Source organism: Schistocerca cancellata, chromosome 1 (genome assembly GCF_023864275.1).
Source record: "Schistocerca cancellata isolate TAMUIC-IGC-003103 chromosome 1, iqSchCanc2.1, whole genome shotgun sequence".
In the NCBI taxonomy this organism is placed as follows: domain Eukaryota; kingdom Metazoa; phylum Arthropoda; class Insecta; order Orthoptera; family Acrididae; genus Schistocerca; species Schistocerca cancellata.
In genome coordinates, this window is record NC_064626.1 from 728362471 (window position 1) to 728384893 (window position 22423).

Consider the following 22423-nt stretch of genomic DNA (forward strand, 5'->3'; position numbering starts at 1 on the left):
AGAAGCCATGTGTGATGTGGGTGCTGCGATTGCTCACAGTCAACCAAAAGTGCATCCAGCACAACATTTCAACCCAATGTCTGGCGATTTTAAGACCTTTTGCACTAATTTGTGACTGGTGATGAAACGTGGATCTATCACTACCCGACAGATTAAAAATGGCAGTCAAAACAGTGGACAAAGTCTGGTGAATGCGAACCAACAAAGGCAAAGATCATTTTATCAGTTGGTAAGATGTTGACCATAGTTTTTTGGGATTTCTGAGAAATAATCCTCATAGATTACTTGGAAAAAGGCAGAACCATAATGGGACCCTTTTGTGCTTCATTTTTGGATTGTTTGAAACTTCTATTTGCCAGAAAAAGACTAAGGTTGGCACACAAAAACGTGCTCTTTCACCAGGTTAATGCAACATCCCACACATTAGCGATAAAAATGATGTAAGTGCATGAATTTGGCACTGAATTGGTTGCTCATCCACCACATTCATCAGACATAGCCCAAAGTGACTTTTTCCTGTTCCCTAACGTGAAATACTGGCTTGCCATGAAGAAATTTTCATCAAATGAGAGTTTGGTGGAACCTATTTTTCTGATGGGATAAAAAAAGCTGGAGGATCACTAGACCAAGCGTATATCTCTCAAAGGAGACTGATGGGAAGTAAGGTGAATTGTTTACAAAGCAAACATTTTATCTTGCTTCTTTTACCAGACTTATCAGACACTCATAGTTGACCCTTGGGACAAAGTCCTTTGCCATACTCTAGACAAGGTCCCTTCCCAAGATGCCACAGCATTTCCTCATCGCCGCAAAGTGGTACCAGACACTCTCCTATCTGCCAAATTGAGGATATTTAAGGGAGGTAACCATCTATGAAGGTGGGGTAAAACAGTTGAAAATCCTCTATGGATGACAGTTACCCGTATGACAGGAAATCTCTTCAACTGCCGACTAGTCAAGGCAGTAGTTGCCTCAGGAACTTCTTTTTCTGTAATGTCAAGTGATTATCATCACCAGCTAAAGAAGACTATTTTCCAAGATACCAAAAAAAATTATGCTGAAGTTCACAAGTGGGAAATACCTTCAGCACACAGGAACGTGTATAGGAAGAATAACAATCAATGATTGAATGCAGCCCTTCGTTTGTTGTTATAGCAGAATGCATTCATAAAGTTATTCTCGGATGGGACTTCTTGTAGGCATCACAAGCAGTCACAGTCTTTGGAAAATCAGAGCTCCAGATTGACAAAGCTATTCCAACAAGCACACAAAATAAAGATTGCTTCACACAGTCATTTCCCATTGCCGACACTCTTATCCTCGAGCATCAATTAGATGAGTTCCAGTTGTCATTCTAGACTCTCAGTTAAACTGTGAAGCTTTTGCCAGTTGTAAAGAGGTTCTCAGGTACACAAAAGAAGAAAGAAGTCAACATACCAGTCACAACTGTAAGCACTGTAGGTGTTCAGTGAGAACATTGGATCAGTAATTCCTATGCGCATCCACAACTCATCCCTAAAGGGAACAGCCAAACCAGTCCAGGGCAGACAGCTGAGTGTCGCTGATGAAGAACTGTACTCTACTAACATTACAGACAACATAGTGGATGAAAATACTATCGAACTGACAAGAGTAACTGGCCCAACTGAGAAACAATATCAGTGAGTGTTAGCCATTCTGTGCCAATTTTCGGATGATTTAAAATCCAGAGTTGAGAAAAGTTCGACCAAGCTGTCTGTGACAAAGCACTATATCAATACTGGGGTTAATCCATCAAGTAGCCTGTGCTCGTATAGGGTATTGCTGGCTGAACAACACATAATTCAGGAGGAAGTGGAAAAGATGCTGCAAGATGACGTCATTGAACCTTCAGAGAGACCTTGGTCCTTGTTGAGAAGGATGGGACATGACATTCCTGCATCGACTACCAACTTCTGAAAGAAATCACATTGCTGCACATTGATAGCACCCTATATTACTCGAAAGGATCCAAGTATTTGTCGACAGTGAAGAGGCAACTGATAAATCAACTGGGAAAAGATTGCCTTAATGACAGCTATAAATGGAAAGTCAAGTCATTTGGACTGTATAATGCTCCAGCCACCTTCAAGTATTTTATGGGCACCTTGATTGGAAGATTTGTTCTTTTATGGGGATGATGTCATATTTCGAAGTCATCTGAAGAAGATCTAAGCTACATGTCTGAAGAAGATCTAAGCCACATGACAACCATTTTAATATGTGTTCAGATTACAGGCCTCTACCTCAACCTGAAAAAGTTGCTATTTGTCCTCCCAAGAAATAAAATCATAGGGCACGTAATTAAAGGCGATGGAGTCTATCTCACGCCAGAGACAATGAGAGAAGTCACAGATTTCCCAACTTGTTGGTACATTCATGATCCGAGACATTTACTCAGAATATGCTTGTACTACTGGAAATTCAAGAAGTACTTCTGTACCATGAAGCATCCCTTGCAAGAACTACAGCAGCGAAGTGCCATATATTCCTGGAAGGAGATGCAAGAAAGATATTTCTTTGTCCTTAATAAGAACTGACATCTTCTCCATTATACAACCTCTGACAATAAAGTTCAGTGAATGAAGTCAGAACAGTAAATCGAGCAACACTGGCGACTCACAACGCTGCACCTGCACAGCGGCCAGTATTGACAACGTGTCCCCACTGTAGTTCAATTGAGCATTGTGTGTGTCCTGTGTTAGACCTGTTGGGCGAAGTGCTTCTTCAGTGTTTTGGTTCTGAACTGAGAACAGGACAATGAACGAGCAAAGGAGCAATTTAAAGTTTTGTTTTAAGCTTGGCAAGACACCGAAAGAAACGCATCCAATGCTGGTACGTGCTTATGGAGATAAAGCACTGTCCATGAAGTGTGTGTAAGAGTGGTTTGCCTGTTTTTGAGGAGGCCGGAAAAGTATTTCTGACAATCCCCGGAGTGGACGACCGGCGACCGCCTTCAGTGACGAAAACATTGAGAAAAAGAGGACATTAATTACGAACGACCGTCGATTGACTGTGTTCATGACAGCGGATGAACTGCAGGTGCACTGTGAACCAATGCAAGAAATCCTTCTCCAAGAGTTAGGGAAGAGGAAACTGTGTTGTTGTCTTGTGGCACATCACTTGACTGACGATCAGATGCAGGCACGTTTAAAGGCTTCACAGGATTTTGTCAAAACGGTGGATGCGCCACCCAGTGTCTTGAGGGTGAACCTGGTGTCTCCGGTACGACCCTGAAACGAAATGGCAAAGCATGGAATGGTGTTCTCCGACATCAGCTCATCATAAAAAGGTCAGAGCAGAAAAATCACGGATCAAAACGATGCTCATCACCTTTTTCGATAGTAAAGGCATAATCCACAAGGAATTTCTACCTGAGGGAACGACTTTGAACGGTGTATGGTATGTTGAAATTTTGACCCATTTCATGCAACATTTATGCAGGGTACGACCGCAGTACACACAGTCAATATCGTCAAACAGTTCCTGGCAAAAAAGGGGGTGGTGCAACTTGAACATCCACCACACCCGCCGGATCTCAATCCTCCAGACTTCTTCCTATTCCCTCGACTCAAACTCGCTTTGAGAGGAAAGAGATAAAGGAAGACTTCATGCCAAGCTTGCAAGACATATATTGCAGACCTCAGTGGTGCATAGTTATGGGGTAACTATTTCAAAGGACGGTAAGGTAACTGTAGTTCATAGTTCATCTATGTTAATGTTACAGGACTATTCGCCGAACTTTATTGTCAGAGGTTGTATGATGACAATACAAGACAAAATTTCACACCAGCACTAATGATTATGGGACAAGAGCAGTTCTAGTGTCAATTCAGGAATGTGCTGAAAAGATAATAACTTACGCTTCCAGAGTACTCTCCAACTCCAATATGAAGTACTCGACAGCTAAGAAAGAGTGCCTTGCTGTTATTCGTGCTATTTTTATTTGACAAAAAATTCACATTTGTGATGGAACACTGGCTGACAAAGCTGAAGTATCTGTCACATTAGATGATGAGTTGGGCACTGAGACTTCAGGAGTATGAAATAACTGTGATATACAGAAGCAGGCACAAACATAAGGATGTCACTGCCTTTCAAGGAACCCTTTGATGGAATGCAGCAGTGTGGATGAGATTTTATTTCATTACTGTATTAAATGGCATTGCTGCTGAACAGAGATTATATCCAACACCGCTGAAAACCCTAGATGCCATAAAGGAGGAGGAATAGAGTGAAGAAGAATTTCAATTAATAAATGGAACATTGCTTATGAGGAACTATGATCCGATAGGATAGGAATGATTGCTCATCATCAAAGATCATCTAGTGCCAGCTGTTCTGAAGATTTCCATGATGCCCACCAACAAGTCAACTGGAATCAGGGCTGGCGTAAGGCACGTGCAAAACGTGCGGCCGCACGGGGCGGCACTTTCCGAGGGGCGGCAAATCTGCCGCCCTCCCCCCCCCCCTTTTTTGTGGCAGCACGGTCATGTTTACGCTGGAGGAACAGAGAGGGGGAAGTAGTCTGGCGTACACGCCAGTATTTTTATGAGTCGAGCGCTGCCAGTCTGTTACGCGCTGTGCGTTTGCTCACAACTAATTTTGCAGAAGACGAAATCTAATTTGGAAATTTGAATGCGAAGTTCGATACTGCGGTTACATGTTAAGCCTGAAGCAATTATGCTAAGCCCTTCAATGTCAGTTTCCGAATGTTTCACTCTTCCCGCATTACCGGTATGGAAAAAAAATGGTTGAACATTACTGCAATCAAACATGTCCAACACCTACAATGGCTAGAAGTATTCCGAATGGGTAAATATGCTGTGAGTAATTACAAGGGATAAAGACATTGCTAATAAGCCTGGCATAAGTTGGGTTTCGACGTATTTTTGAAAATTTTTGCTATCCGTTTCTGAGTGACAGTCGGACGTTTTGGTTTTTGAGCCACGAAACACCTGTCTCCGCCTGCATGAACAATAATTAAACTCTGACCGGCACTTTTGTTTGACAATACTACTCGCACACTATCACTTTGCCAACATTTATTTACTGCATAATGCGTGTGAATCCATGTTTCATCTTAGTAAACTACTGATCACTTTAATTTTGATGAAAACCTGAGAAAGTATGGTCTTTTAGCAACAATGCCCTGTCGTCCGCACAAAACAAAATGGTTCAAATGGCTCTGAGCATTATGTGACTTAACATCTGAGGTCATCAGTTCCTAAAACTTAAAACTACTTAAACCTAACTAACCTAAGGACATCACACGCATCCATGCCAGAGGCAGGATTCGAACCTGCGACTGTAGCGGTCGCGCGGTTCCAGACTGAAGCGCCTAGAGCCGCTCGGCCACAACGGTCGGCCCACAACACAAAACGTTAATTTTGACACCACCTAAAACGAAAAACCATAGACAGAACATTGCTTGTAAGTGTTTCCTTGCTAGCTTTGAAGCTCATTTCTGTTTGACAAAAGTTGTGCAGTATTCGCAAAGTTCGTATTTCTTTCTATTGTTCGTAATGCCATAGAAATTGCTGCCTGATAATACGTTTATCCATATCATCAGTCTCATACTTATTGCGAGCTTCTTGCTCCTCCTCCTTGGGCACTAGTTTAAGCGTAGCCTCGCTGTACCTCGTCACGTGACCTAGTTCCTGGCACTGCCGCATCACCACTTCACCTTTCCAGGCAGTAGGTATTGTTACATTCTCTACAATGAAAACTACAGAATTCGTTTCGATAGTTGGCCAAGGGAGTCAAGATTGGTCAGAAGCACTTTCATTGAGTTTCGTAAGAACAGAAGAATTGGTGCGTCCGAATTTCTTGCGACTTGGGATGTAATAGGTAAGTACTTTTCATATAACGTACAATTAGAATTCCGCATGCACATTACTCATAAGTTAGAATTTTTCTATTTCAAGATTTCAGAAGAGGAAAATTTATTTTTCTTATGATCTGTTACTTCATTTCAAGCTAAAGAGAGAACGACCTAGCAGCGGCGAGGGTGGAAAAATAGATCCTGAAAGTACAGAAACTAGTGGAGCTACTGCAGCTACATCTTTACTTCAGGACATGACCATAAAGTTAACGAATACAGTACAGCGACCACCGCATACAGTAGCAATGCTGACGGTGGGCCATCCACAACATGTTCAACAGACCTCATCTGGACTCAAGACCTGCTTTGTAACGAAAGCTCCGAGATTGAAACATCAGGCAGAACTGAAATTAGGCGACCCGATTCGGAAAATACCGGAGGAACATCAGCCGAGGTACTTACCACCGGAGAAGGGATTGAAGGCGAGCCTAAACTAGAAAACACAATTGACTCAGATCTCGGAAGATGGCGGGAAATTATTACCGACTGCATTCGAACGACTTTGGTCATGCGAGGTCCTCCCGAGTGCATTAACACTCTCTGTACCAGGCCTATTTTATGCACCCGTCCCTAGAAACCGGGCAATTTTACCAATATTAAAAAAATTACTGCATCAAATCTACTGTTTGGATTGTGGCAAATTTGGTACCATCTTGAAGCTGCACATTTCTACTTTAATTCTGAGTGAAAGAAACTACTTTACAATGCACAGCTTTAAGGTACAGTTATAGAAATCACTTAGATGTTTTAAGAATTTAGAAAAAGTCATACGAATAGGGGAATACAATTGTGATTTATTTTTAACCAAAATTGTGGCACTACATTACATGTTTCTGATAGTATACAGTATTACATATAAATTTCACACAGAATCATATTGTTTTTTAGTGTGGAAAATTTTAAAGCAAGGTTCCAGGCAGAGTGCAACGCCACACTGTTCACATTCGTATCGTGTCTCTTTGCGAGAAGCCTTGCCACTCTGTTTCTTGCTCCTGGAACTGCACACGTGACACACACGAGCAGCATACTTCTTAGTAGTTGCAGGTATGTGCTGCAAAAAATGTCTCTTTGTTAGCCGACCTACAGTTCCTTCATTTCTTGGAATGAATTCAAGTGTGTCGTCTTCAACAAGCTGAACTGCAAGCACTGTTATAAAGTCTGTTATTGTAATTTTCTTCCTGTGCACTGCATTGTACAGCCAAAATGCATTTGATACTCCCATAAGCAGCAAATGGAAATATAATTTTCGCCACCATTTCACAGTTCTGTGCTGGAACGGATTGTACTGCAGGCGTTGGTCTCCAATATCCACTCCAATTTTATTGAGGTTGTAATCAAGTACCTGAAGTGGTTTCAATACTACAGACCCATTTCTCTTAGTATGCGTACCAAATGTTGCTTGATGCCTTGTAGACAATGTATACACATCTCTCTTATCTTTCCACTTCATTGCCAATACATTATCTTTACGCCGAAAAGACATTTCGCCCTTTTTCAGCTTAGCAGATACTAAATCTTTAGGCAATCCTTTCCTGGATTTGTTCACAGTACCAACAGCTCCAGTGCCTTTCTCTGCCAGTTGCTGAAATAGCTCTGGACTGGAATAAAATCGATCTAAATACACAGTGTGGCCTTTGTTCAGCAAGCTGCTGTCAGACAACAATCGCAAAATAACCGCAGACGAAGAATTGTCAACAATATGCTTACCAGCATAAACTTCAAAATTTACAACATAGCCACTACTGGCTTCAGCAACAGCATATACTTTCAGTCCATACTTATGAGGCTTATTTTGCATGTAAACACGGAAACTCACACGACCTCGAAATGGGCAAATTCCTTCATCAATTGTCACTTTTTCTGAGGGACGATATGCCTGGATACATCGCTCCTTCAAATTATTATAATATGGCAAAACTTTGTAAAGTGGATGAAATCCATCTTCGCCTGGTTTTTTCTGATTTGAATTGTCAACAAGATGCAAGCATGACAGTATCTGAGTGAAACGCAAACGGCTCATGACATGGGGACAAAAGTTACAACTAAGAACAGGATTAGTGCTCCAATGGTCCGCAATTTTGGGCTTTTTCGAAACACACATGTGGAAAATAATACCCAAGAAACGCCTCACCTCACTTATAGTCACTGGCTTCCACGAACTCAAAACTGAATGGGGCTTCAGATTATTTCCTCTTCTTTTCTTCTGTATTGTCTGTGATGCATACAAATTTGTCTGTCTCTTGAGTTCATTTACGTCACTGTCAGTAAGGAACACTTTACTGCAATCCAGTACAGAACTCGACTCATCAATATCCACTAGTATCTGCCTGGGTGTCGTGTTGACAGGCAGAGGTCGGTAGGTGTCAACTGCAGTCCACTCACTGTCTTTCGGATACGGCACAGCTGCTGGATTTGAAGCAACACCTTCAACATCATTCTCGTCTTCATCTGAAGACAAACTGTCATCAATCTCGTCTTCTAAAAAGAATATCACATTATGTGTAACTACATACATCGTTTACACATGTTCAACAGATATGTGCGTACTGCACAATTACGTGGAAAATTCGGAAATACGTACCTTCAAACACACCATTGCATTCAGAATCGTCTGAATCACTCTCTACATTATCCAGAGTGTCGCTATGATTGATCAAATCCGCAATTTCTGCGTCTGATAAACCGCGCCGAAACATGATGACAAACAACTGAATGATATACAGACTGAGAACGCAAAGATAAGTTTTAACATGAATTACAGCGCTGCCGTGACATCTATGGACGCATTTTGTTAATAAACATCTGAAAAACGTATAGCGCTGGCCAAACCCGTAGAAATAACGTTGCAGTGTTTTGAATGAAATTAAATGTAGCGGCCCGTAAATTTTACGGGCTTGGTGATTTTCGCGCGATCCCAGGCCCGTAAATTTTACGGGCTTGGCGCTTAGAGTGTTAAGGAAGCTGAAGAATGTCCTAAAAACGCGGACAACCGGCGTTTCAGCCCTGTGCACTACAGCTATTCTTTGAAGAATTTACAAGAAGCAGATCGACATTGGTTGGTGCACTCAAAGAGCTAGGATGCTGTGTTCTGCTTTTGTTGCAAACTTTTTTCGTCATCTACAGTAAAAATTGTAAAGAACGGTATAAGCGACTGGCGGCAGGTTGCTTAGTATCTTGAAAGTCACGGGAAGTCTACCGAGCATTTGAATTCACATAAAAAGTGGATCGTGTTTCCTGAGGGACTGAAAAAGTCACAAACTGTCGACGCCCGTCATCGAAGGCTTCTGAATACTGAAAACAAACATTGGAAAAATGTTATTGAGAGCTTAATAGCAGTAACTCATTTCCTGGGGTGGCAATGTCTGCCTTTGAGAGGAAGTACAGATACACTCTTTCAGCCTGACAACGTAAACTTCTTGAAACTCGTTGAATTATTCGGAAAGTTCGACACTGTGATGATGGAGCACGTGTACAGAACAAAGCAAGGTGAGAACAAGGGTCATCATTATCTTAGAAAAGAAAAACATAATGAAATAATTCATCTTATTGGATCATTTATAACCAACAACATTCTATTAATGATGAAATCTGCAAAGTACTGCAGTATAATTCAGGACTGCACACCAGATATTTCAAAAGTTGAGCAGATGACAGTTGTGGTACGATTCGTCCAGGAGACAAGACTCAACGGGGTATACGATGTCCGAATTCGGGAGCATTTCCTGGGGTTTCTTCCAGTGCCCGATTCTTCAAGCTCCACATTGACGCAGGTCGTACTCAAGTTCGTGGAAGATAAAAAAATCCTATGGTGTAATGTGAGAGGGCAAGGATATGGCAATGGAGCAAACATGAATGGAAAGAAGTCTGGTCTCCAGAATAGAATTTCAGATATGAACAAGAGAGCATTTTATGTACCATGTAGCAGTCATTCATTGAATCTTGCTGTAAACAATGCCGCTATGTCTTCTAAATATGCTGTTTCCATGTTTTCGACAGTGAAAATCTTGTATGACTTCTTCTCGTCCTCCGTTCGACGTTGGGATGTCTTGAAGTATCTGCCTAACCTGTCACTGAAGCCAGTGAGCGATACTAGGTGGGAAAGTCGCATCGATGCACTTACTCCCCTTAGGTTTCAAATTGGAGGCGTTTATGATGCACTGGTACAGATATAAGAAGAATTCGATGGCATGACCGCTCATGTCACTTGTGAATCAAATAAAAAAATTAGATCTGTCTCACTTCTCTGGTAATCTGGTACGACGTTCTGCTTCACATCAGTGTAGTCACTAAGACCCTCTAGACCATCGACATAAATGTTTCTGAGGCCGTGGAAATGCTTGAAAAAAACGAAAGCATATTTTGAGACCTGCAGAACAGAAGAAAATTTTGTGTCTTTCTTGACGGATTCCAAAGAATTGGCTACGGAGTTAGAGCTAGAAGATTTAACGTTACCATGGATAAGCGTTTCCCAGCGATGAAGTAAGAAGCCAATACACTTTACCTATGAAGGAAGGGATGAGACAATAGATGACTCAACAAAACGTTACAAGATTGAATTCTACTAATACCTTTTAGGTATACTAACCACATCTTTGGATGAGAGCTTCAATCAACTGAAATCTCATTGTGATTATTTTAATTTTCTCTACGACATCAGGGAGCTGAAGAATGCACCTCCTGACAGCCTGGACACAAAGTGTAGAAACCTCGCAGCGATTTTGCGAGATCATGAGTCAAGTGCCATTGGTGCACTGCAGTTGAGGGAAGAACTAAAAGTGCTTTCACCGTTGTTGAAACCTAGTATAAGTCCAAAAGAGACTCTGAAGTTTATAGGAAGACATAATTTTTGCCCTAATGTTAACATTGTTCTGAGTATTCTCCTAACACTCCCAGTGACAATTGCGAGTGGAGAGAGGGGTTTCTCAAAACTGAAATTGATAAAGACATACCTCTGATCAACGAAGAGCCAAACATGTTTGAATGATCTTGCAACAATATCGATTGAGCACGGGCTTGCAGAGGAGTTAACTTACACAGATCGTGTGAAAGAGTTTGCAAAGCAAAAGCCAGGAAGGTTCGATTTGTCTAGTATTTTTTTAAATTTTTATATTATGATCAATGTCTTGGTTATTTACTGTGTTGTTTCTTATTTTGTTCAACATTAAATAGTTATTGTAAATACACTCCTGGAAATTGAAATAAGAACACCATGAATTCATTGTCCCAGGAAGGGGAAACTTTATTGACACATTCCTGGGGTCAGATACATCACATGATCACACTGACAGAACCACAGGCACATAGACACAGGCAACAGAGCATGCACAATGTCGGCACTAGTACAGTGTATATCCACCTTTCGCAGCAATGCAGGCTGCTATTCTCCCATGGAGACGATCGTAGAGATGCTGGATGTAGTCCTGTGGAACGGCTTGCCATGCCATTTCCACCTGGCGCCTCAGTTGGGCCAGCGTTCGTGCTGGACGTGCAGACCGCGTGAGACGACGCTTCATCCAGTCCCAAACATGCTCAATGGGGGACAGATCCGGAGATCGTGCTGGCCAGGGTAGTTGACTTACACCTTCTAGAGCACGTTGGGTGGCACGGGATACATGCGGACGTGCATTGTCCTGTTGGAACAGCAAGTTCCCTTGCCGGTCTAGGAATGGTAGAACGATGGGTTCGATGACGGTTTGGATGTACCGTGCACTATTCAGTGTCCCCTCGACGATCACCAGTGGTGTACGGCCAGTGTAGGAGATCGCTCCCCACACCATGATGCCGGGTGTTGGCCCTGTGTGCCTCGGTCGTATGCAGTCCTGATTGTGGCGCTCACCTGCACGGCGCCAAACACGCATACGACCATCATTGGCACCAAGGCAGAAGCGACTCTCATCGCTGAAGACGACACGTCTCCATTCGTCCCTCCATTCACGCCTGTCGCGACACTACTGGAGGCGGGCTGCACGATGTTGGGGCATGAGCGGAAGACGGCCTAACGGTGTGCGGGACCGTAGCCCAGCTTCATGGAGACAGTTGCGAATGGTCCTCGCCGATACCCCAGGAGCAACAGTGTCCCTAATTTGCTGGGAAGTGGCGGTGCGGTCCCCTACGGCACTGCGTAGGATCCTACTGTCTTGGCGTGCATCCGTGCGTCACTGCGGTCTGGTCCCAGGTCGACGGGCACGTGCACCTTCCGCCGACCACTGGCGACAACATCAATGTACTGTGGAGACCTCACGCCCCACGTGTTGAGCAATTCGGCTGTACGTCCACCCGGCCTCCCGCATGCCCACTATACGCCCTCGCTCAAAGTCCGTCAACTGCACATACGGTTCACGTCCACGCTGTCGCGGCATGCTACCAGTGTTAAAGACTGCGATGGAGCTCCGTATGCCACGGCAAACTGGCTGACACTGACGGCGGCGGTGCACAAATGCTGCGCAGCTAGCGCCATTCGACGGCCAACACCACGGTTCCTGGTGTGTCCGCTGTGCCGTGCGTGTGATCATTGCTTGTACAGCCCTCTCGCAGTGTCCGGAGCAAGTATGGTGGGTCTGACACACCGGTGTCAATGTGTTCTTTTTTCCATTTCCAGGAGTGTATTATTGTTCAAACGAAATTATCATTAAATTGTACATATATTTTGTTTTCCGTTGAATTCATTATCTGTTCACAACCACTGAAAAATGTTCATTTACATTAACTGTAAGTTCATGCCGCGCAGGATTAGCTGAGCGGTCTAAGGCACTGCAGTAATGGACTGTGCGGCTGATCCTGGCGGAGGTTCGAGCCCTCCCTCGGGCATGGGTGTGTGTGTTTGTCCTTAGGATAATTTACATTAAGTAGTGTGTAAGATTAGAGACTGACGACCTTAGCAGTTAAGTCCCATAAGATTTCACACACATTTGAACATTTTTGCAAATTCACAAGGCTTATTAAAATTAGCTATATATGTGGGGTGGGGGGGAGGAGAAGAAAGTAGTAGAGAAGGTGAAAGGACTACAGGATGCAATGGCACAACAGAAGTAGGGTTTGGTACTGGAGTAGAAACACGCTATGGGATAGGCAGGCAGAGGTTTCACATCTAGGTTTATTGCTGGGACAAGAGGCAAACAAATCCTGCTTGATTGAAGCCCAATAGTATCAGTCCTTTCCAAAGCCTTGTTAAAGACTTTCTCTTGGTCTCTACAGTGGAAATATGTTTACAACACTAACCCTACCAATCCCAAAACCAATATTGAACCTGAAACTGCTAGTGAGGATTTGGGTGAGCGGAAGGTACCATAATAAGGAAGAAAAAATTCTCAAACCTTTATTTCAATTTTCAATTTAGCAGGAATCACAAGCAACAGCAAATGTTGTTGAACCTAAAATCATTTACACCAAGTTGAACTCACTTGACCAAGATGTCTTGAAAACTTGAAATCAATAAACATAACAGGAAAGACGTTACTTTGAATTCCTGCATGAGGTTGAGTGTAAAAACTGTAAAAGGCTTTCATAATAGCATTTTGGAAGCCACTTCAGTCTTTGCCTCTGCTCATGGGCACAACTGTTCAAATGGTTAAATACAATTCAATAATGCAAGTAAACATGATGGGGGAAAATCCTGTCACTGAATGAGTCAATTATAAAAACATAATGATTACACAAGCAGACGAGTGATTTCATTTTAATGTGTCTCCTCTAATAAAAGTGTGACAAACCATAACTATTTAAACCAACAGTTTGAACATTAAGTATTTGAACCATTCTAGTTCTGTAGCATGTAGCACAAATATTAAATATTTTCATAATAAGACTAATAAACATATAACTAATTAGCTAATGCACATAGTTTAGTGCGCAGAATTGTTTTATAAATCTTTTCTTCTTTCATTAACACAAGAGGGAGTGTGAGGCTTCTGACTGTACCATACAGTCACTAACATAACACTGTAATTCCTTATAACTACTTGCAAGAGAAATCAGCATTGTATGACTGATAATAAAACAAGAGAGAGAGAGAGAGAGAGAGAGAGAGAGAGAGGGAGGGAGGGAGAGAGAGAGAGAGAGAGAGAGAGAGAGAGAGATAGAGATAGAGATAGAGAGAAAGAAAGAGGGGGGGGGGAGGAGAAGAAAAAGAATAAGAAGAAGAAAACCATAACCATTGTAGAATCTGGCTCAGCTACAGAATTAACCTTTAATTACACCATTAATATGCTGATGTAGCTAACAAATGTAACACTCACATTTATGAGTGAACTTCTCCGACATGCTTAAATTGAAATCGCTGCACACAGTGTCTGGTACACCTTGCACTGACGTGAATTTGCTATGCTCTATTAGACCTTGGTCATATCACATACATCATCAAATGATGGCGAATACACAGATAATGTAGTTAGAACAGCTTAACCCTTTGAAGGTAGTAGTCTGCAGAACTTGACCACTAAGTCTGACAGCCTTGTGGTGACTTAAATCAAAATCATCACTGCCTAACTTGCAGACCTGTGGTTTAACTGTGCCACCACTAAGCACACACTGACACTCTGAATATCATAATGCCTTCGTAGCACCATGACACGTATGTGGGCACTACAATGCATGTTGGCCCATGATAATGTGGAGAGATGATCGATCACAATCAGTCTTGAGACAGTACCAAACTGTTTCACAGCTTTGCTTGACTCTTTTTACTACTCCATCTCACTGTGATTCACTCTCATCACCAAGCCACCTCCTGTTTACATTCCAGAATTTCCTAACCTTGAACATTGCTCTCCATCATTCTCAAATCCCTGAACATGGAAACTAACATCATATCCACAGAAAAAATTGCAATCCACCACACCAAACTGATTGAGCCGGCCGAAGTGGCCGTGTGGTTAAAGGCGCTGCAGTCTGGAACCGCAAGACCGCTACGGTCGCAGGTTCGAATCCTGCCTCGGGCATGGATGTTTGTGATGTCCTTAGGTTAGTTAGGTTTAACTAGTTCTATGTTCTAGGGGACTAATGACCTCAGAAGTTGAGTCCCATAGTGCTCAGAGCCATTTTGAGCCCAAACTGATTCCTACCTTTTAATCCTACATGCTGACAAAGACACCATCATTGTGCTTTTAACCACAGGTATTACCTGCCAGAACGACTCCACCAGCTGTCATAATCATGTACCCTGCCATGGTGGTCCCATTCCAAAAATACAACAGGATCTCCAGCCTCTCCTCAAATTCATAGGTCCATCCCAGAACCTCTCCTTTGAGTCTATCTCCCTCCTCACTAATACCACTCACCACACTCCTACCTCCTATTTGCTTCATGAAGTCCATAAACCCAACCACAAAGGGCACCCCACCCTGGCCAGTTACTGTGTCCCCATTGAGAGAATCTTTGCTCTCACGGTCCGACACCTATAAGCTATCCTATTTTATATGAGACACCAACCATGTCCTGTATATATTCTTCACATTTTCTGTTCCTTTACCACCCAGTGTTCTGTTTGTCATTGTCGATGCCACCTCCCCCTACACTAAAAACCTCGATGCCCATGGTCTTGCTTCTACTGAAAATTGCCTTTCCCAATAACCAACTGACTTCAAACCCACTACCTCCTTCCTGGTCACCATGACCAACTGTATCTTCACCCACAGTTACTTCTCCTTTGCAGGCCTAATCTAAAAACGAGTCCCTGGTACAGCAGTGGACACCTGGATTGCATGGGTCATTTAGAAGAATCATTCCTGACCATATAGGATTCCAAGCCCCTCACCTGGTTCAGATTCATTGACAATATTCTCATGATATATCTACAGTCCTTCACGACCTCAGTTCTTTCTCCTCCATTCACTTTACCTGGTCCTCCTCAGCTCAAGCCACCTTCCTCACTGTTGACTTCTACCTCAAGAATGACTAAATCAGTACCTCCACCCACATCAAACCTACCTACCACCAATAATGCCTTCACTTTGGTAGCTGCCACCAATTCTGTACCAAGAGGCCCCTTCCATACAGTGTAGTCCCCCATGATTGCTACAACTGTACGATGAGCAGCTCATCACCAAATAATCCAAGAGTTTCACTGAGTTCTTCACAGACCAAAATTACCCTCCCAACTATGTCCAGAATTATATCTTCTGTGTCTTGTGTCCCCTGTCACTTACCATCTCCCATATATCCACAGTCTGGCCAAAAAGGAGCACGCCTCTTGTGATTCAGTACTGGAGCAACTGAATCACATTCTCCGCCATGGTTTCGACAATCTTTCTTTGTGTCCTGACATGAGATATACCCTCCCACAGTGATATTCTGCCACCCACCACACACAATATCCTTGTATGTCCCTATTTCACTCCTGCTCCCAGTCCCTTGCCTCAAGCTCATACCACTGCAATGGACCTGAAAGCAAGACTTGCCCCCCATACATCCTCCCACTACCAACTACCCCAGTTCTATCACAGACCTCCCCTACTCCATCAAAGGAGGTGCCACCTGTGAAAGCAGCCAAGTGATTTACTCATTTAGCTACAACCAATGTGCCACATTCTACATGAGCATGACAACTAACAAACTGTCTGTCCACATCAATGGATACCACCACACTGTGGCCAAGAGAGAGCTGGCCCACCTAGTTGCTGAGCATGCCGTGCAACATGACATGCTTCATTTTGGCAACTGGTTCACAGCCTGTATCATCTGTATTCTTCCAACCAACATCAGCTTTTCTGAATTGCACATATAAGGGGCATTCAAATGAAACCCGGTCACTAGTGTAACAGTAATGATGTTATTAACTCAAAAATGTAGTTGTACACAGTACACATACTCAAAAAAAGTTGCCAGAACTGTTGGCACATTTATCCCATCGAGACACTAGCAGGTCGATTCCATCCTTGAAGAAGCTAATAGGCTGCTGTTGGATCCAGGCCTGGACCCAGTCACACACTTCGTTGTCCGTTGCGAATCGATGTCCGCAAATAGCTAGTTTTAGAGGTCCAAACACATGAAAGTCACACAGCGAAAGGTTGGTACTGTACAGTGGATGTTCCAGCATTTCCCACTGAAACTGCTGCAATGTTGTCTTCACCACATTGACCGTGTGTGGGTGGGCATTATCATGCAGGAGGGTAACGCCATTGGACAACATGCCTCGGCATTTCAACTTGATGACTCATCTAAGGTTCTGTAAGGTGGCTTGATAATGCTGGGCATTGATGGTGGTTCCCCATTCCAGGAACTCGACAAAAAATGGGCCTTTGGGGTCAAAAGGTCAAAAAGGGACCTTACCAGAACTGGTGGGCACGGCCTTTGATTTCGTTGGAGGTGGTGAAGTCGCATGTTTCTATGGCTCGCTCTGACTCTTGCTTTCTGGTTCAAAATGGTGACACCATGCTTCATCACCTATGAAAATACGTGACAGAAAGCCATATTCCTCCTCATGATATCATTGCAGATGACTCAAAGAGAGCGCCATTCGAATGTTGTGCTGTTCAGCAGTCAGTCGATGGGGACACCACTGCACATAGATTTTTTGAAGGTTCAAGTGTTGATGCATTATGGTGTGGGCGGAGCCCACGCTAATACCCAGCAGCCAATGGATCTTGTCCACGGTGATTCTGCAGTTGTCCAAGACTAAAGCATTCACTTCCACAACCATTTCTGGTGTGCTGACACAATGAGCTTGTCCAGGATGAGCATCGTCTTCCAGTTACTTACGCCCCTCAAGGAATCGTTTGCACCAGTCCATAACACTTTAATGACTCAGACTGTACTCACCGTACACGGTCTGCATCTGTCGATACATTTTACAGCTTCCAACTCCCTCCACTGCCAAAAATCAAATCACTCCTCGTTGTTCCTGCTTACTCGTCTGCATGTTTCGTAGTGGATGATAACTTGTGTGACCATCTTCTCTTTGGCTTGAAACCACACTGGTGCTATGCAACATCAAATGGTGCACACGTGCCAGTCTCACTACCAATAGATGGCACCACCATACCCGCAGTTACGTGGTGACACCTTAATGTGTACGGCAAAGGTAGATGCACTGACTAGGTCTCATTTGAATGAACCTCATATTTTTTGTTCTTGTGACCCCCATGGGCTCAGCCTTTGCTAGTCACTGTCCTGCACCTGCCTATCCCCTATCTTGCTCCAATTACAGTCCTAAGTATGCACAATGGTTAGCACACTGGACTCGCATTCAGAAGGACAACGTTACAAACTCATGTCTGGCTTCATCCAGATTTAGGTTTTCCATGATTTCCCTAAATCACTCCATGCAAATGCGTTTAAAAGGTCACAGCCAATTTCCTTTCCCACCCTTGCTACAATTCAATTCAAGCTTGTACTATGCCTCTAATGATCTCGATGTTGATGGGACTTTAAACTCAATCTTCCTTACTTCCTACACATACCTTCTATCCCACCAAGGCACCTGCATACTTGTCTCCCCTTCTCCTCTCCTTTCATCCTTCCTTACCCCCATCCCAGGCTGAGCATTCCGATGCTGTATCTAGCCTCCCTATCCCATCTGCATCTGGCAGCCATATCCTGTCCCCACTGCATCTGCGCACACTCCAGTAGGCACTTCATCAGACACTGTATGAGTCACTGTTTGGAGTTCCACGCCACAATTACCTCCAGAGTTTCTGATGCCAATTCTGTTAGCAGCAATGCCATTCCACCAAACTGGAATCTATCTCTTGTGGAGGTTCTCACGGTTGACAAATGGGAATTAATACATAATAGTTTGCAATGACTACCTCACCTGCTACACTGTCACCAAAGCTGCACCAACTGCTGAGGTTCCAGAAATTGCTAGGATCCTTGTACAAGACATCAGTTTGAAATATTAAGAACCCATGGTGATGACCTGTGATTGTGGAAAAGTTTTCCAGTAAAGACTAGTATCAGAGGTAGTTTCATGTTGTGGCCTCACAGAACTACTTAATAATTGGTTAGCAAACATGCTGTCAATGCACACTGATGTCAAACAGAGAGAGAGTGGGATACAGCACTACCCATAATGACAGTCACATGTAAGACAGCAAAGCAAGACACTATAGGCTTCACAACATTCTTTCTGTGGCACACTTGTGAGGCTGAAACGATGATGTTTACACGGTTACTATTTCAACAGCACAATAATCAGTATGATTCCATGAAAAACCTCATAACCAAAACAGAAAAAGCAAGACAACTGGCTTGCATACTGTTTCTAATGCTCAGGAGAAAGACAGAGAGAGCTATAACACCTAGGCCCGGCAGTGAGATACAGCCTGTGAGACTTGATATGAATTTTTATGCCTGTGTGGATAGTGGGCCTACCAGAAAAATCACTAAAATGTTACTTGGTGAAGGTATCAAATCTTTGTTGCTAGTTGGATGTCAAGAACATGAAATTGCTGAGACGTCATTAGTGACTTCCATAATTATGAAGACCTACTACAATCCCAAGGCACAGATCATTGATGGGAACTTTCCACTCGAGTAAACCAAAGACCTGCTTGACAATAATGGAGTTTTGATGGGAGGGGCTACCTTCAATGGTCATCAAAGTGAAAAGCATGTGACATGACCAGAATATGAGGATCTGCCAGAGCTACCATACGGAGGACCAGTGACATGATCTATATCCAGACTGCACCAGAGTGCAGTAATCAGCTCAAATGGAACTTCAGAAGCAGCAGTTTTCTGTTTATCCATGAGAGGGAACAATGCCATGAGCTGTGTGTGTCACTGGCTGGCATGCTGATACTCAATTACTTGCAGTTATTTGTCATTAGTACTTAGCAGTTCTGTTAGGTTGTAAAAATATATTATGGTTGTAATGTGTGTATAGTTTGGAATAGTGTATGTTTGTCTAAACTACAGCACACTCCATCCAGTATTATGGTTGTAATGTGTGTATAGTTTGGAATAGTGTATGTTTGTCTAAACTACAGCACACTCCATCCAGTAGGCAGTTCTGTTCTGTCTCTGCTGGTGTACATAATAAATCTGCTTCCAGTGCTAAATGTACTTCACTGACAACTGTGCTTTCAGCTTTGTACCTGAATGTGGTTACGTATACAATCTATAAAAGAACTCTTGTAGCAGCACCTTGAGGGATCTCGATACTCTTACAGTCAATTGCCAATACAAGTGTTCACTAATGGTGTTTGTGGTTAATCATAAGAGTGAAAGTCAATTAACGAGAAAATTCAGAACAACAACAAAAAGAGGTAAAAGCAGGTTCTATATGGACAATGTGTTCCTTTGAACGGTTCAAAATAGACTTTTGCATTCTGGTGCAATGAGGAATGGAAATAGCCAGACATTAAAAAACAAAACAATAGAATAACTTATTAGATCTATAATTTATCTGAATATTTGGACTTATGGATAGCTATTCTATTTAACACTGTGGATAAAATTAAACCGGTTTCAAACTTTTCAAAAGTGTAGACTGCTGACTGTATTTTGTAATCATGAATGACACATAAAAGCTCCATACAAAGAAGTAATACAGACTGCAGGTGAGTAGTGTAAGAGAAAAAGAAGTGTGTTTTTCCCTCAAAGTAGGTGATTTTCTCTGAATGTGTGTGTTTGTGTTGGTATAATACATCAGACTTTGATCACAGTTCTTTTACAATATAAAACAAACAAAAATGAAGACACATGACCAATAACATACAGCTGATTTATATTTGGCACATAGCGTGAGTAATAGTTTAGACAATTGTACAAGTTTTCAGGCTTTGAGTATTACCAGTAACAAGTTTGTTTGTTTGTGTGTGTAGAGAGAGAGGGGGGAGGGGGGGGGGCGAGAGGGGGAGACAGAGGACACAAGTACCAAAAAACAAGTGAAAGTTTGGTGCAATTTATGAGCTGTTACAAATGTTTGTGTGTCACCACCTACAGATCATTTTTGTCTGTTGGTTCCATCATTGAATTTCCATTAATATAACATTTAGTAACTTTTGGGGCATTGTTCCTGGGAAACGGCAATCAAAAAGTTGAAAAACGTTTATGAACAAAACTATAAGAACTCCAAGATGGAACATCAGCAATATTATGAAAAGGATAGATTGCTACTCACTATAAAGGTGACATGTTGAGTTGCAGATAGGCACAACAAAAAAAAAACTGTTACAAATTTAGCTTTTGGCCAAAGCCTCCTTCAGAAAAGGAAACACACACACATTCACACTGGCATGCCTCACGAACACAAGAGGGTTATCTCTGGCAGAAGGCTTTCGCCGAAAGCTAAACGTGTCACAGTCTTTCGTTGCGCCTGCCTGCAACTAAGTATGTCATCTTTATGGTGACTAGGAATCTATCCTTTTCCTAATATTGTTAATATTCCAACCTGGGGTTTCCATTATTTTATTTTGCCTAACAGTTTTTCTTCCATTTCACAACCTTGTGATGTTTTCTTTTGTTAGTATTCTCTAAAGCATTACTCTTCTCAGTGTCTGTTCTGTCTCTTCTTTTCTGTGTTTTTCATCGCCTTCCAAACTGCACACACTCTGAATTCCAAGCTACACTGTATCAATGATCTCGTATGAACACAACACAAGGCTATGTGACCCCACGGATTGTTGGTGTAGCATCTCATGCCCAAATTCTTCCCGTCAATAAATCTAATTATTCCTATTGATGAAATGATAATTAAATGGACACCCTAGCTGCAAGCAGGCGTTGATATACTTCATTGGGGACATGTTGAAAATGTGTGCCCCGACCGGTTTTGAACCCGGGATCTCCTGCTTACATGGCAGACGCTCTATCCATCTGAGCCACCGCGGGCACAGAGGATAGTGCATCTGCAGGGACTTATCCCTTGCACGCTCCCCATGAGATCCACATTCCCAACATGTCCACACCACTACATTCGTAGTGCGCCTAATAGATGTTTGCCCATCATACTCATTACTCGTGGCAGATTAATCTACCAAGTACCGTATGAGTTCGGGCAGAGCGTGTGCGTTCGCACAAGAAGGTCAATGGCTGGGAAGCCATATTTTTAACTATATATGACGGTAGTATCTGTTCTCGAAAGAACGGTTACCGTGGATGACCATGCAGCTTTGCTAGAAATGAAATGATAATTAAATGGACACCCTAGCTGCAAGCAGGCGTTGATATACTTCATTGGGAACATGTTGAAAACGTGTGCCCCGACCGGGACTCGAACCCGGGATCTCCTGCTTACATGGCAGACGCTCTATCCATCTGAGCTACCGCGGGCACAGAGGATAGTACGTCTGCATGGCCTTATCCCTTGCACGCTCCCTGTGAGATCCACATTCCCAACATGTCCACACCACTACATTCGTAGTGTGCCTAATAGATATTCCTATTGATCTCATTTTCTCCCTCATAATCACATTTTATTTTATGTATCCATCTGAGTCATATGCACTTGTGAACCATGGCATAACCAATCCCTTGTTCCCCTCTCTCCTTTCTTAACCTAAAACGTGCATACTACCGTACCTCATCTGTTTCTTTTTTCCCACATTTTTGTGCACGTTTTTACATGTCTGTACGTATTTT

The 22423-nt window shown here is 42.8% G+C and overlaps 2 protein-coding genes and 1 non-coding gene across 3 annotated transcripts; 1 reads left to right on the forward strand and 2 right to left on the reverse strand.

Moving 5' to 3' along the window:
* Positions 1–6521: 6521 nt before the first annotated feature.
* On the reverse strand, positions 6522–8598 carry LOC126097987 (piggyBac transposable element-derived protein 4-like). The gene is made up of 4 exons (XM_049910597.1): positions 8484–8598; positions 7525–8380; positions 6931–7080; positions 6522–6582 (listed from the first exon to the last, which is right to left on the reverse strand). The coding sequence occupies exons 1-4, from the start codon at positions 8596–8598 to the stop codon at positions 6522–6524; spliced, it is 1182 nt and encodes a 393-aa protein (XP_049766554.1).
* Positions 8599–8652: 54 nt separating this feature from the next.
* On the forward strand, positions 8653–10074 carry LOC126098153 (zinc finger MYM-type protein 1-like). The gene is made up of 2 exons (XM_049910598.1): positions 8653–8670; positions 9073–10074. Exons 1-2 carry the CDS (start codon positions 8653–8655, stop codon positions 10072–10074), a joined length of 1020 nt encoding a protein of 339 aa, XP_049766555.1.
* Positions 10075–22040: 11966 nt separating this feature from the next.
* On the reverse strand, positions 22041–22115 carry Trnat-ugu (transfer RNA threonine (anticodon UGU)). The gene has a single exon. It is a non-coding gene; the product is annotated as a tRNA-Thr (tRNA).
* Positions 22116–22423: the final 308 nt, after the last annotated feature.